This window comes from Rhinoderma darwinii, chromosome 5, assembly GCF_050947455.1.
Source record: "Rhinoderma darwinii isolate aRhiDar2 chromosome 5, aRhiDar2.hap1, whole genome shotgun sequence".
Lineage (NCBI taxonomy): Eukaryota > Metazoa > Chordata > Amphibia > Anura > Rhinodermatidae > Rhinoderma > Rhinoderma darwinii.
This window is the reverse complement of record NC_134691.1, coordinates 190269725-190283468: the sequence shown is the minus strand read 5'-3', so window position 1 is coordinate 190283468 and position 13744 is coordinate 190269725. Positions and strand designations below refer to the sequence as shown.

Genomic DNA, 13744 nt, shown 5'->3' with positions numbered 1-13744 from the left:
TTCTCCACTCTAAATGCCTAGATCTGTTGTACCCATTCCCTGAGGATATTCTGACCAAGTGGACTGTTTCAACCACGGTGGACCGTCCATTCTACCAACTGGCCAAAATGACCATCTTTTGCATGGCCTGTGCTATCTTTTTCCGTCGTCCCTTGAATCGTCATTTGGAATCCTTGGCTAAGTCCTCCTTTGATGTGGCCGTTTTGGCGCTTAGACCATCTTTTTTCTGCCTTGGTAAGCAAAACCATCTAGGCCTAAGGTCTCGTCATTTCTCAGAGTGTGATCAAAACCATGTTGACGGCCAGAAAGCTGTCTTCCTTTCGTATTTACTATATGCCACTGGTGCAACATTTAACTTCTCTTCTTTTTTCCCTGTCTTGTCTTTTCTCCAAGGGAATTTGTACCTCGGGCTCGGTCTTGGCTCTCTCAATGGGCAGGTCTCAGGCCTTTGAATTTTTTTCAAAGACCTTTGGCTTCCAAACCCGGTGTGCAGAACCTCTGCGTGAGGTTTCTATTAGCCTTTTCTCTTAGAAGGTAGTCTTTTTTTTTGTTTTTGTGGTGGTTACGTTAATCCAAATGGTGTCCGAACTGGTGGCATAATTCTGTCTCTATCCCTTCCTCGCGCTCTACCAGGTCATTACTGACATTTGACATAACTGTACTGGAGCCGATAAAAAACACAAAACGCGGCAATACATATATATTGCAGTATATTGTACCAGCTAACAATTGCTTGTTCAAATTCCCTAAGGGACAATTTTTAAAAAAAAAAATACCAATAAAACTACAGCTTGCAGACCCTCACACCGCTCCATCGACAGAAAAAAATTAAAGTTATGGGTCTCAGTAGACTTCAGCACAAAACGATTTTTTTTTCTTTTAACAAACTGTTTACTTTTTTTGCAAAAGTAGTAAATCCTAAATTTTGTATCGTCGTAATCGTATTAGCCCGCAGAATAATTAAGTTTTTAGCCTAGTTGTAGGAGGCAGACATGACCTGACACTCAGGTGTACTACTTTTTTTATTTTTATTTTAGTTTTAGCTCCTTCCTTAGCTGCAGGTGCGTTTCATCCTGTTTACAGTCTATGTTAACCTTTTACGGGTGTTGGAAAACTAGGCAGTCCTCTGCTCAGTTTCTCCCTGTCTGCTTTTGCAGGCAGCTGTGTGTTAGGCAGGCCGCATTGCTGTACTAAAAAATTTTTCCCCACTCCCTATGACTGCTTTAGGACGTCCCATGGTGCTGTGTCCTCCAAAGATTAATGAGTAAATAATATTTTTGTAAAATCTATTTCTCATTGAATCCATTGTGGGTAACAGATCCCTTTTTTTTTTTGTTGTTTATTCTAAGCCCGGGAACTGTAGTTCTGTTTTGTTTTCTCCCGGGACTGTGGACATGTTTGGGCCTGTTCACAACAGCGTTGCTCTTCCGTTTAGGGGTTCCATCAGGTTTCCGTCGGGTAGCCCCTTAACGGAAAGGCAAACAGAAACCTTTGTTTCCGTTTGCATCACCAATAATCTCAATGGTGACGGAAACTTTGCTAATGGTTTCAATTTGTCACCGATGTGAACGGGTTCCATTGTTTTGACGGAATCTATAGCGTAGTCGACAAAAACCTCAGACAAAACCCCTCAACGGAAGGGCAACGCTGATGTGAACAGGGCCTAAGTATTCTAGAATTAGCCGGTGTTTGTGGATTAGGGTATTGCCTGCCTGGGCGTAGCCAAGACTCTTTCCTATCTAGTGTCACCTCCTCCAAGTTACAGCTTTTGGAAAACGGGGAGGAAAAAACAAAAATGTAAAAGTGAAAAACGGCTGCAGAGGCAAACCTGTCATGTTAAACATTCTGCCCTATCTATCATGGAGCAGGAGGAGCGGAGTTGTCTTTTTATCCCCACTCATTTTGATTTTAGGAGTCCAGTGGGTGGACTCTTTGTATGGCATCCGGCACAGGCATCTGTCACCTATAGTCAATTATGAAATCCGTTTAATGTATTTGTCATAAAAATCTCATAATGTCTATGTTAAATTGATGCCTGTGACGAATGCCATATAATAGCATCCGTTACCCATAGGCTCTCACGTTTAAAAAAAAAATAATTACTGTGCGGTATACGTTTTTTATTTACAGGATTCCTTTGTATAGAATAGCATATTCAAATACGCTATTCCATACGGGTATTCCAGAGGGAAAAAGGACACTCCTTTGGCCTCGGTCAGGCTAATGGACACGTATATGTGTAAATGTTTAGTGATTTTTTGCTGACCGGTTAAATGTTGCAGCGCAATGATTGTTGTGAGGAAGGAGTCCAGCGTATTCATCAGCTGCCGCTACCAGCTTGACTGTTTTCTTCATGTGCACAGTAATAGCAAGAAAGCGGTTATCAACCGTGGCTGGGCGTTGGTAGCGGCATATCATGAATATGCTGGACTCCTTCCTCAAAGTGCTTGCATGGCGCTGCACATTTAGAATGTAGTTTCTCCTAAACTTGTTGAAATCAGCATGTCTGTCACTACTTTAAGCTGACTTTCGAGTGGGCAGCATAAAGTTCCTGATAGGCTCGCCTTTAAAATTGATGGAAATTTCAATGTGTGGCCAATAAATATCATCCTCTTATTGTTCTAAGGTGGAAGCGCAGATAACGTCTTGTCTCAAATAGCAGCCCAAAGACGAAAAGCAGCCTCTTTCTCAAAGCAGAAAGAAACTGGGCCACGGAGTCTGGTCAACACAACTTGTGGATCCACGGTGCCTGAGCAACCAGCTGTTCTCCCCACTAGCAATGGACATTTACCAAAGGTGACCGAGCTTACATACGCAGTCATGTCGCTCCTGTACTTTTATGTGGAATAATTGACCGGAACCCTAATCTCTTCAATCTTCTGAACAGAAAATTGAAATTTTGAAGCGACCTCCATCTGAGACTTCCTCTACTTCTAAGAGCACATCTCCTACATTAACACCTTCACCATCACCCACGCCAAAAGGGCGTCTAGCCGAGTCATCTGTATCGTCTTCCTCCTCTCATAAGCAGTCAAAGAGCAGTGGCGGCTCCAGCAGCGGGACCATCACTGATGAAGGTAGATGTGCTTTCCATTCCTGGTGATATAATCATTATGCCCAATAGCCGCAGTTGTCGTCATGATCGTTCGTTTTCAGTCAGATTATAGTATAAAATCCCTTGGTAAATGCTTAATACTGGTCACTATGCTTTATGGTGACAAATTCAATCGACGGAGATGCCACCTCCTATTCACTGAATTACGCTACCACACTGTTCAGCTAGAACTGTAATATGCAGCGGTAGAATTAGGATAATATTATTTTTTATTTACAGATGAGCTGTCTGCCATCCTTAAAAAGTTATCACTGGAGAAATATCAGCCCATTTTTGAGGAGCAGGAAGTAAGATATTTGACTCCTTTGTTGATTATGAATTAGTTTTAATGCACCAGTTAATACATGTATGGAATGTGTGAAGACTTATCTGGTGCAGGAAATAATGAAAATATATATAAGATGATTGCATATTTGCAATTGTCAGGAATTATTCTGCTAAAATGTGTATTGGGGAATTGTATATAAGCTGCTATCTAATATATTACCCCGCATACGTCCATATAGGAGGTACACTTTAAATGCAATAGACACCTTTTTAAATTGAAAAAACGATTTTCAGCAGCAATCTCTGTTCCTTCATTTATTCGCAGACGCATAATTCAGTTTGCAAAATGCGACTAGTTTTAGACACTTTTTTTCATGTGGACGTATCCCTCCCAGTAATACATGCTGGATGTGAGTTGTGTCCGAGATGTTGCTGTCTTATGTAGATGTTATACTGCCCCTTTCTGTATAATCTACTCTCTACTGTCCATGCGCTGACGCTGCGTGCGTGATCTCTTCCCTCTCTCTCTCTACACTGTTGCTGCCTGTCTTTGATCTCTCCCACTACAGATTTTGTGGTGGGTTCTCTCCTCTTTACACTGTTGCTGCCTGTCTTTGATCTCTCCCACTATAGATTTTGTGGTGGTTTCTCTTCAATCTCTACACTGATGCAGCTTGTGTGTGGATTTCACTCCTCCATCCCCTGCAGATTCTGCTGTGGATTCTCTTCAATCTCTACACTGATGCAGCTTGTGTGTTATATCCCTCTCCCCTCCCCATGCAGATTGTGCTGTGGTTTCACTACTTTCTCTACACACTGATATTTGAGGATAGGTCATCAGTATATGATCGGTGGGGCTACGATTTGAATAGTGTGTGACTGAGATAGGGAAATTTAAGTTGTGAGCCCCAGTAGGGTCAGGGACTGATGTGAATGGTGACAATCTCTGCACTGCGGAATATGTTGGCACTATATTCTCAAGAATATATAAACCAGCTAAAAATAGTTGTGAATATATAGGAAGATGACCTTTTTATCGTATTACTGTTGATACATATTGTACACCGAGAAATTGTACGCAGATTTCACTTTTTCTCCTTCTTGACTTTATTTTTATTTTCTTCCCACTGGGTTTGTCTCTTTCTACAATTCACTCTCTACTGTCTTCCAAGAAAACATGGTAAGGTGCTGTATTCTGGAAATGCATGTACTCATCAGCAGCAAAGGGGTGAAAGAATTTTCTACCTAACAATTTAGATCCGTGAATTCATGCGTGCATGTTAGGTTGGGCATTATGTGAACGTTTATTCTGTAGGAGTGGCTGCCAGGTAGCTTTATTTCTAGAATCAGACATCAACATTTAGTGTGTCACAAGAAATGACCTCTCCTCACGTTCGAATGATTCACGTTTTGGGGAAAACATTGTAATATTTATAGTGATGAGTTTCTTGATTTTTGCATAGGTGGACATGGAAGCTTTTCTCACACTGACTGACGGTGACTTGAAGGAACTGGGCATTAAAACAGATGGTTCCAGACAGCAGATTTTAGCAGCCATTTCTGAACTCAATGCAGGAAAGGTGAGTAATCGCATGAACTTGACTAACATAAAATGTGGAGTAAAGGAAATTGCTGTACATGTTAAACGGTTCCATTCATTTCGATGGCATTATATCCGATATGTGATCACCACTAGCTTGACTACAGAACCATTAACCATGAACTAAATTTCTATTGTGAAGGGAAATATCGGTACTTGCTGACAATTTCTCAAGCTGCGATATACTGAGCAATAAACCATGGGCAGTAACTTTTCAGCTTATGCTTTATATAGCCTAAAAGGAACTTTGTCTCTTTGTTTTGTATTGCTCCAATGCATCAAAAAAGGGAAATGAAGCAACTTTGTATATTGTCTTGATTAGAAATATCCTAGTTTTGTGTCTCAATGGTTAGACCACAAACAATCCCTGTATAGTGTGATCCTGCAGTCACATATCACTCTTTCATCTGCCCCTCTCCCCTACGGTCTGTAGGTTAGCAAGAAGGAGGGGAGTAACATGTAAATGCAGGATCAGACTACACATGGTTTTGTTTGTAGTCTGTAACCATGGTGACATCTAGGTCTGCATAGGACCTGTAGACTCAAAACTGATTTTTTTAATAGAGACTTTTTACAGTGTGGTCTCCTTTTTTTTTTTTTTTTTTATTTTAGCTGCATTGGAGCAATAGAAAAATTTTATAAAGTCTTTTAACTAATCAGAAAATATCTGGTTAGAGAGCATATGTCACCAGTACAGATTTTTTTTTAAATTAGGGCATTTACAAAAAGTCCAATAGGTTAAGATTTTGGATTTATCTGCATCTACTAAACACCCCGTTAAATTACTAGTTGAAGACACAAATTAGGGCTCTTGGTACTTCTGAGTAACCAAAAGGTCTTAGTAAGAGGTAGCTTGCATTATTTACTTAAAGTGTTGGCTAGCTTTGAGCTCGCCCTTGGCATTTAAGGGGCCATTTAGTGGCTTAGAACACACTCACTCTCTTTGTAAATGCCCTAATTTAAAGTGGGCTGACCTGTTGATGGATGCTATCCATTAAACCTTTCTTGGTAACCGTTATTGGTTAGATGTATATGTGTGACAAGAACAGTATTTGAAGTTGTTTACCTTCTCACTCCCATTAATTTTTTATTTTTCCACTTTAAGGGTCGAGAAAGACAGATTCTGCAGGAAACCATTCACAATTTTCATTCCTCGTTTGAGAGCAGTGCTAGTAATACACAGCCCGCAGGTGCTCACCAGTGTAAGTACTCAACTGAACTTGGCAGGTTTAACTTAAAGAGCTAGAGTCTTTAAAAAATGCCCCGTGACCTAAGAGAGTCATTGTGCAGGTTTAGCCCTATATATAAAGGTTGTATATCGATATATTTATATAGTAATACCTTTAAACATCATGCACCTAGAAATATACTTTTCTGTCAAAGCACACATGTATATTCAGAATGAATCCGAATAATTACTATGGCACATCAGCGAATCTACAGAAACCGGTTCAGTGAGTATAAATTTCAACACACAGCCACCTCATGTTCGAAGTAGCATATTCTAGATTCACATTCGCCGCAAAAAATAACATTTTGCCAGTGTATTTAGAGTGCGTTTTATTTTTTCCTTTATGTGTTTCCAAATCTCATTGAGAATTGCTGTTATATGTAACATGTGGACTTTATACAGCAATACTCGGTTTTCTTGTTGAATATGTCTTTGTTTTTTCTTCTTCTTTTTGACAGCGCATTTTTTCAGCCACAATATTTTTTGTCGATTACACTTTAAAAGCAGTGACCTGTTACAGTCTCCTAGTCAGAGTGGCTCCTCCAATGGAGTAAAGAAAACAATGTTTTCCTTTTATCATGTGATGCTAAGAGAGGTGACCACTGCGGCTGTCACCCCTTAGAATTGCTTTTATATCTGACTGCCATTTTTTTTTTCTATAAGACCGTTCCTGACCTGTAGACATAAGGTGTCCGATACTACAGGACGGTTACTAAATGCATCCTCTATCCAGCTGTTTGCGATTGACTAGTATATGTTGTATGTCATTTGTGATTTTTAGTTTAGGTGATGTTTTGGTCACACCCAAATTTATTCGTAACGAAACCTGATGTAACAGAAGATTGTGGCTAGGGTTAAGGGGGTTTTACACAGGACGATTATCGGGCAGACAAGCATTCATATAATGCTCGTTGCCGATAATTGCCCTGTGTAAAAAGGGCAGCGATCAGTAGAAAAATGAGCAAACGCTTGATCATCTGCTGGTCGTATAGTTTTAAAAAAAGTAAAATATCGTTGTCGGCAGCACATCTCCCTGTGTAAACAGGGAGTCGCGCTGCCGACATGATAATAACGGATGGGGACAAACGGTTGGAGTAACGACCGCTCGTCCCTATCAATAGCTCCGTGTGACAGGAGCCAGCGAGCGCCGATCAATGATGTCTCATTGATCGGCGTTCGCTGCACCGGCCGCTTATCGGCCGGTGTAAAAGGGGCTTCAGACATAGACTTTGATTTGTAGTGAGTGATACATTGCTGCCCGTAGGAATGCATTGAGTAGCTTAAAAATCCCTGCAAAATTGCTCCTGATAAGTGTGTAGCTCTGTAATCCCAGCATTCAGCTCTTGACTGGAGTGATTTTGAAAAGATTTCCAGGCTACTCAATGCATTCTTCTGGACAGCGATTTATCCCACAGATTTTTGGGGAAGTAATATTATTAGCTGTAATGCATTCCTATGGACAGCGATTTATCTCTCACTACAAAAAAAATTACTAGGTCTAGTCCTGAATATGAAATTTGTAGCTGTGGTTTGATTTGTTTTATAATTTGTAAGCGAGTCCTCTGATGGCAGTAATTGGATTTATTTCCATATTGCAATGTGTAACAACATTGAATTCAAAGGGTATTTGTACTTTTGCAAAAAAAAATTATTGCTTTACTGCCTCTAACATAACTTTACATGAGACTAATGTAGTCTGATCATGCAGTCATTTGTCACTTCACTCCCTCTTTCTGCTACGCTAGACACATGACTGCAGAATCAGACTTATACGCAGGGTTTGTTTGGAGTCTGTAACCATGGAGACACACAGGTCTGCATAGGTGTACACAACAAATGGTAAGATTTTAAAAAAAAATAAAAAAAATGTCAGACCCATTTATATACATCGAAACTTTTTTTGAGACAGGCAACCTAAATCTTGTATATCATGGAAATGAAGATCTGTCACAGGAAATCTGATCTAGATAAAGGGGTAGTCTTCTCAGAGAGGTGGCCTTTTGGAGAGGTTTCACTATATTTGCTTCATTTTTTATATTTAAAGCAATAATGTAATACATAAATGTATTAGATGGGAATACTTTTTTTGTGGCAGCAGATTCATAGGATATGCCATAAATGTCTGATAGGTGCGGGTCCCGGGGCTTTCATCCGAGCAGTGGTTCGCCGGCCCTGCCTGAGAGACGATCTTGCTGATAATTGGGAGCTATGGAAACAGTGTAGCACTGCGAGCTATGGTTTTCAGAACTTGTGACTTATGAAAATAGTGGAGCTTGCTGTGCTACGCTGTTTCTGTAACTGACATTCACTTCTATGGAAGTTACCAAAAGAGTGTAGTTCAGCGAGCTCGGCCGTTTCCAGAATTCTGGCCACCGTTTCATTTGTTCTCCTTGATACAGGATATGGAGATATGTGTCCTGTGAATATGCCATAAATGTCTAAAATTGGAATAGATCTTAAGATGGGAGAGTGGTGGCGCCGGAACAGTGGGGGATTGAACAGGTGTTTGTTTTTTGTTTTATCGTAAACTTTCCTGCTTTCACAACAGACAGCACATGGACCCGTACAAGTCAATGGGGCTTTTTTTTCACACATCCATTTTCTCAACGGGGAGTGTGTACGCTGCGAGAAACCATTAGCAAGCCCTATTCTGGTCCCTTTTTTTGCAGACTAGACTTTCCAATTGAAGTCTGTGAGTGAGTGAAAAAAAAACATGGACGACGTTTTTGTGCTGTCCATTATTCACAGATCAGTCACTAAGTGATGCAGAAAACAAGATATTCATACAGATGAAAAACTGTTTTGTTTTCTACGAATGTAAATCGGACATGCTCGTAGGAATAAGACCTTAGCAAAAAATCCTCCAAGATTTTCTTGTATTTTGCAGCATTCATTTTACCTTGTACTCTCTTTTGCAGAGGCATTCACACAACGTAAACCAAACATACCATTTTCCTTGTCACAAAGTCGCCCTCTGTGTTTTTGTTTTACTTCATTGTGTTTGTTTTTCGCTCACTGATTTATCACTATTTGGACCTTTCAGATACAGGTGTTCCAATGGTCATTTGGATGTTAGTATATGCACACATACAGTTTTCTTGCCAAGCAAAAAAAAATTCCTTCCAGATTTTTGAGGCAGATTTTGAAACGTAAGCGTTTTTTAACACAAACTGCGGGTGGTTTTTAGTCAAAAAGACGCTCCAAACAAACTCAAAACAGCACTGTCTAACAGCGCTCTGACTAACAAGAGTGCATTCTATAGTTGTTATATTGCAGTTATCGTTTATTTCTCCACTTTGGACAATCCCGACTTTTTAGAAGGGTCTCTTGAGAATAATCTGATCACAGTGTCCTCCTGTTTGGACCCTCAGTGATCAGCTTTTATTTGTGGGGCCACCCTTCAGTAAGTGTTCAGTTTCCATGCAGTGCCGCCATTGGGGAAATCCGGCATTACACAGTGCCCGTTCAAATCAATGGGTTGTCTGTGTAATGCAGGACAGGTCTTGAAGATCGAGAGGCGCTCTTTGTAACCGCTCTCCACTCTGGCCAAGGTGAGGATCCTGAACTGATAACACCCCTCTATTAATTTAGTATTTACTAATGGGGTATATGAAAATGGGTTTCCTAAACAGAGAGCCCCTTTAACTGTAAGTTTGGTGACGAGTCTTCATTTTATTACATAATCTACACACTCTGTAAAAAGCATTTTTATTTATTTATTGTTAAAATAATTTTTCAAATAAAAACCATATTGATCCCCCATGATAGCTACTTTTTTTTTTTTTTAGTTAAAGGCAAAAGTTACAAATTTCTACAATGCAATTTAGGTTCAATAAAGTATTTTCCCGTTGATTAAAAATGTTCAAAAAATCCAATTGTGGAGGGTGAATAGTTTTTTTAGGGACTGCCGGATTTGACTGTTGTTGAATGTTAGTTGCAGGTGGTTTAGTTGTGAAACTTTGGCAGGTATTGTTGTAAGATACAGGTCCCGGTGTTCAGCCCAGTTAGCACTTTGCATTTTGATGCAGTTTTGGCGGCAATTTCCAACAGGAAATCCAGACAAGAAATCAACTATATTTTTATTTATGTAACTAATGTTATTGAGGATTTTTCATTCACATGCAGTGGAAACGTTTCAGATTTTGAGGATTGTGGATTTCACCAATTGAACTGTATTTTCTGGTGCAGAAAAATAACCAGTAAAAACTGCATCAAAATACAAAATGTGGTTTGGGCTTTTCATTCAGGTCATGGTAGGTCTAGCATAGTCAATCCACTATACCAGGGTTGTTTTATTAGGATCCATTTGCATATGTTCTATTGCGGAATATGGACATCATAGACAGGTACACCACCAGTTCCTCCTCATTAACCAGAGCACAGAGCTTTTACAAGAGCAGCTCCGGTTCTGGAGGAACTAGTCCAGCCATACATACATTGTCACCTATTTATTTGTCCTGCCGCCTCAAATGTGTGGCCGTCTGCAGCTTTCCTGGTAAAATCTGCTGAACATTGGAGGTTTCATCTGCGAGACCTGCAACAATTGGCTGATATCTAGCCGGTCTGCATTTAGAAAAGGATTTGTCCTGAAGTGACAACCTCTTAAAGGTGTGAATCACCAGCTCGGATCCAGTAATTGTTTGTTGTACGAAGATGTGAATTGTAGCATAAAGGTGTGAAAACCGCTCGTTCTGTGGATAAACGGAAAGTTTTCGGCTTAGACATGGTTTGTTTTGCTAACCTGTAAATCAGTTCCTTTCCATATCGTGTGCCTTACATCCACCCCAAGAGGGTCTCGTACCATTTAGATGTACAGAAACTTTTACCGTTCACCCTCTTATGGAGTTGCTTTACTTGATTATCACAACTGAATATCCAGTATGCTCCATGAGGGCTGAGCAAATGCTTTATAAAAAAATAAAACCCCCAAAAATCTGAATATTCTTCCAGTTGCCTTTGTACATGAAAATGTTCTGCCATTTGTATAATTTGTGTTTTCTGTCTTCATAGCTCCCTCTGTCTGTACAAAACCAAAAGCATCAGTTTCCAACAAGAGGTAGCATTGTGTTATCCGGGACAGCACGCAGACTTGGGATCCCGTTTCTTACCTGCTTGAAGACACCAACATCTTACCACAAATGGCGCACAGACACTGAGGCATGGTTCTACTCATCACTGTAGAGAACGCTGGGCACCTTCTGGCCAAAGAAGCTTAGTCCGAGAGGGAAGTTGTAAGATATTAATGTCTTGTCAAAACGTAATATATTTGTTCTAAATCTGGACTGTCTCGTATATTTGAGATTTCAATTGAATTATTTGATATAGAAAAAGCTGCCTTCAGGAATTTCTGGGCCCCATGCAGCCAAGGGGGGCGCACAAAGCAAAGTAGAGGGAGGTGTGGCTGGTGTGAGAGCAAACTGGCAGTGTGGAGGGGCAGAGGCAGGAGGTAGGCAAGGAGTGGCAGGCTCAGGAGACGCAATTCTGACAGGGGTACTTGAGAGGGCCAGGGTACAGACAGGTGGACAGGGGCTCTGTGGTGGGCCAAGTGGGAGACCGTAGTTCTGCAGAGACCCTTTAGGGATGTAAGAGGCAACATACTAAACAATTATTGCACTATTATTGCATTATTGCTTATACGCAGAAAAGTCACTCCATCATGCAGTTCTTGCTGCTGCTTCTGGATCCCGCAGTCTCTAAGCCTTCATCTCCTCCTCACACACAGCACCCACATCCTCTAAGACTATTTGTAAAAATTAGTTTAGACCCCAGTACAGATGACAAAATTAATTTAGACCCCAGAAAAGACCCCCCCCCCAAAAAAAAAACAACCCAGAATTAATATCCCAGGCCAGTCCCCAAAGCTATTTAGACACTTATTCACAAGGACCCCTCCCTGAGGTTAGGCCTCACCAGTTAGATTTTATGGTCTATCTAGTGGATCTGGGAGTTGGATGACATAATATTTATTGGTGGGAACTATGAGTGTAGACTATTTGACAAGGGCGATGTCAAAGAGATGAGCAATTTACCAGCCCTATATGAGGGCAGGGGGCCTAATCTACCAAGAATTAAGCCTTTATATAGAAGGGAGGGGCACATTCTGTGAAGAAGGGTTGCAGGAGAAATGATAGAAGGTGGCAGGGCAGGCGCAAGGTAGCAGGGCCTCTGCAAAGAGAAGACCCAGTACAAAGTAGTAGCTGCTAGCTACAGGGCCTCTGTACGTGGAACAGAGCAACAGCAGGAGACACAAGACTACAGGGTCTCTTAGAGGGGCGGGGGACACACCTTAGCAGGGGCTCTGGGTGGGCAGGTGGGGATCAGTAGGTTGCAGGGGCTCTTATGGGGGATGTGGCAGAGAAGAGAGACGATGGGAGGGGGGGGGGGGACAACTAGCCTGGCATTGGCTCTCTAGGAATGGTCCATGGGAGAAGGGGGGCCGGTAAAAAATAATTTTACGTTTTAGTGAAATTAGGGTTTGTACAGGACACAGGCAGGCAGTAGCATCAGGAACTCTCCCCATGATATCCCTCCCTCTATCCCACAGTCTAGTCTGACACGCACTCTCTGGGTTAGGCTGGGGCTAGACTTTTGTTTTGTAATGAGCAATAAATCGCTGTCCCTAGGAATGAATTGAGTAACTTGAAAATCCCTTTAAAATCGCTCCTGACAAGCGTGTAGCTCTGAAATCCCAGTCTGTCGCGTTTAAAATATAAATCACTGTCAAAGCTCTTGACTGGAGTGATTTTGAAGGGATTATCAAGCTAGTCAATGCATTCCTGTGGACAGCAATTTATCGCACACTACAAAGATAAACATCTAGGTCTAGCCCCAGTCTTCGGGTAGGAACACACTAGGCATAAACACTGCAGACTTTCCGCATTGTATTTCATTGCAGAAAATCCACAGCGTAATACAGCAGTGTGGGGTGTGAACAAATGTTAGTCACACAGAGCAGAAAATATTCACCGTAAAAACGTTCATAAATTGACCTGCGGTGCGGTTCTTGAATACGCAGAATGTTAATTTATGCTCCGAGTCACTGCTCTTCTGTTGTGGGTTTTCCCCATTGAATTCAATGGGGAGGTAAGACCCGAAAGAAAGTGCTATATGTTGGGACTTTTTTGTTTTTTAGGTAGGATTAATAAAAACAGCTCATACTTACCCCCAGCCGTAGTCCTAGCGCTGTGATCCTTTCTTCTGAGCACAGCCTATCCTCCTGGGATGGTGTTTTATCCCATGTGACTGCTGCAACCAGTCAAGGGAGGTCACATGGAGCCGGCTACGCTCAGAAGAGAGGGATGCGTTACAATGACTACAGCTGGGGTAAGCTTAAACTATTTATTACTACAAAATTTCCGCAGTGGACATGCCACCTGAAAACTGCAACGTGGTGTGCTGCGGGTTCTAGGTTGGATGCGCTGTGTAGTTTTACGCAGCGTATCTGCCTAGTGTTCCTACCCTTAGGACTGCTGCTGGCTGCTGTCCGGATGATGGTGGACTCCAAACTCCACGGGGTTCTTAAGATTCCACC

At 41.4% G+C, this 13744-nt stretch overlaps 1 protein-coding gene across 1 annotated transcript in view; it reads left to right on the top strand.

Moving 5' to 3' along the window:
- The window catches only part of ANKS6 (ankyrin repeat and sterile alpha motif domain containing 6), a 76791-nt gene extending 65299 nt beyond the window's left edge, over window positions 1-11492 (top strand). Inside the window, exons 11-16 of the mRNA XM_075826830.1 lie at window positions 2627-2796; window positions 2888-3077; window positions 3335-3402; window positions 4846-4962; window positions 6088-6184; window positions 11224-11492. Of these exons, the coding sequence (XP_075682945.1) occupies window positions 2627-2796; window positions 2888-3077; window positions 3335-3402; window positions 4846-4962; window positions 6088-6184; window positions 11224-11273 (692 nt within the window). The 3' untranslated portion in view covers window positions 11274-11492. The remainder of the gene's footprint in view (window positions 1-2626; window positions 2797-2887; window positions 3078-3334; window positions 3403-4845; window positions 4963-6087; window positions 6185-11223) is intronic.
- Window positions 11493-13744: the final 2252 nt, after the last annotated feature.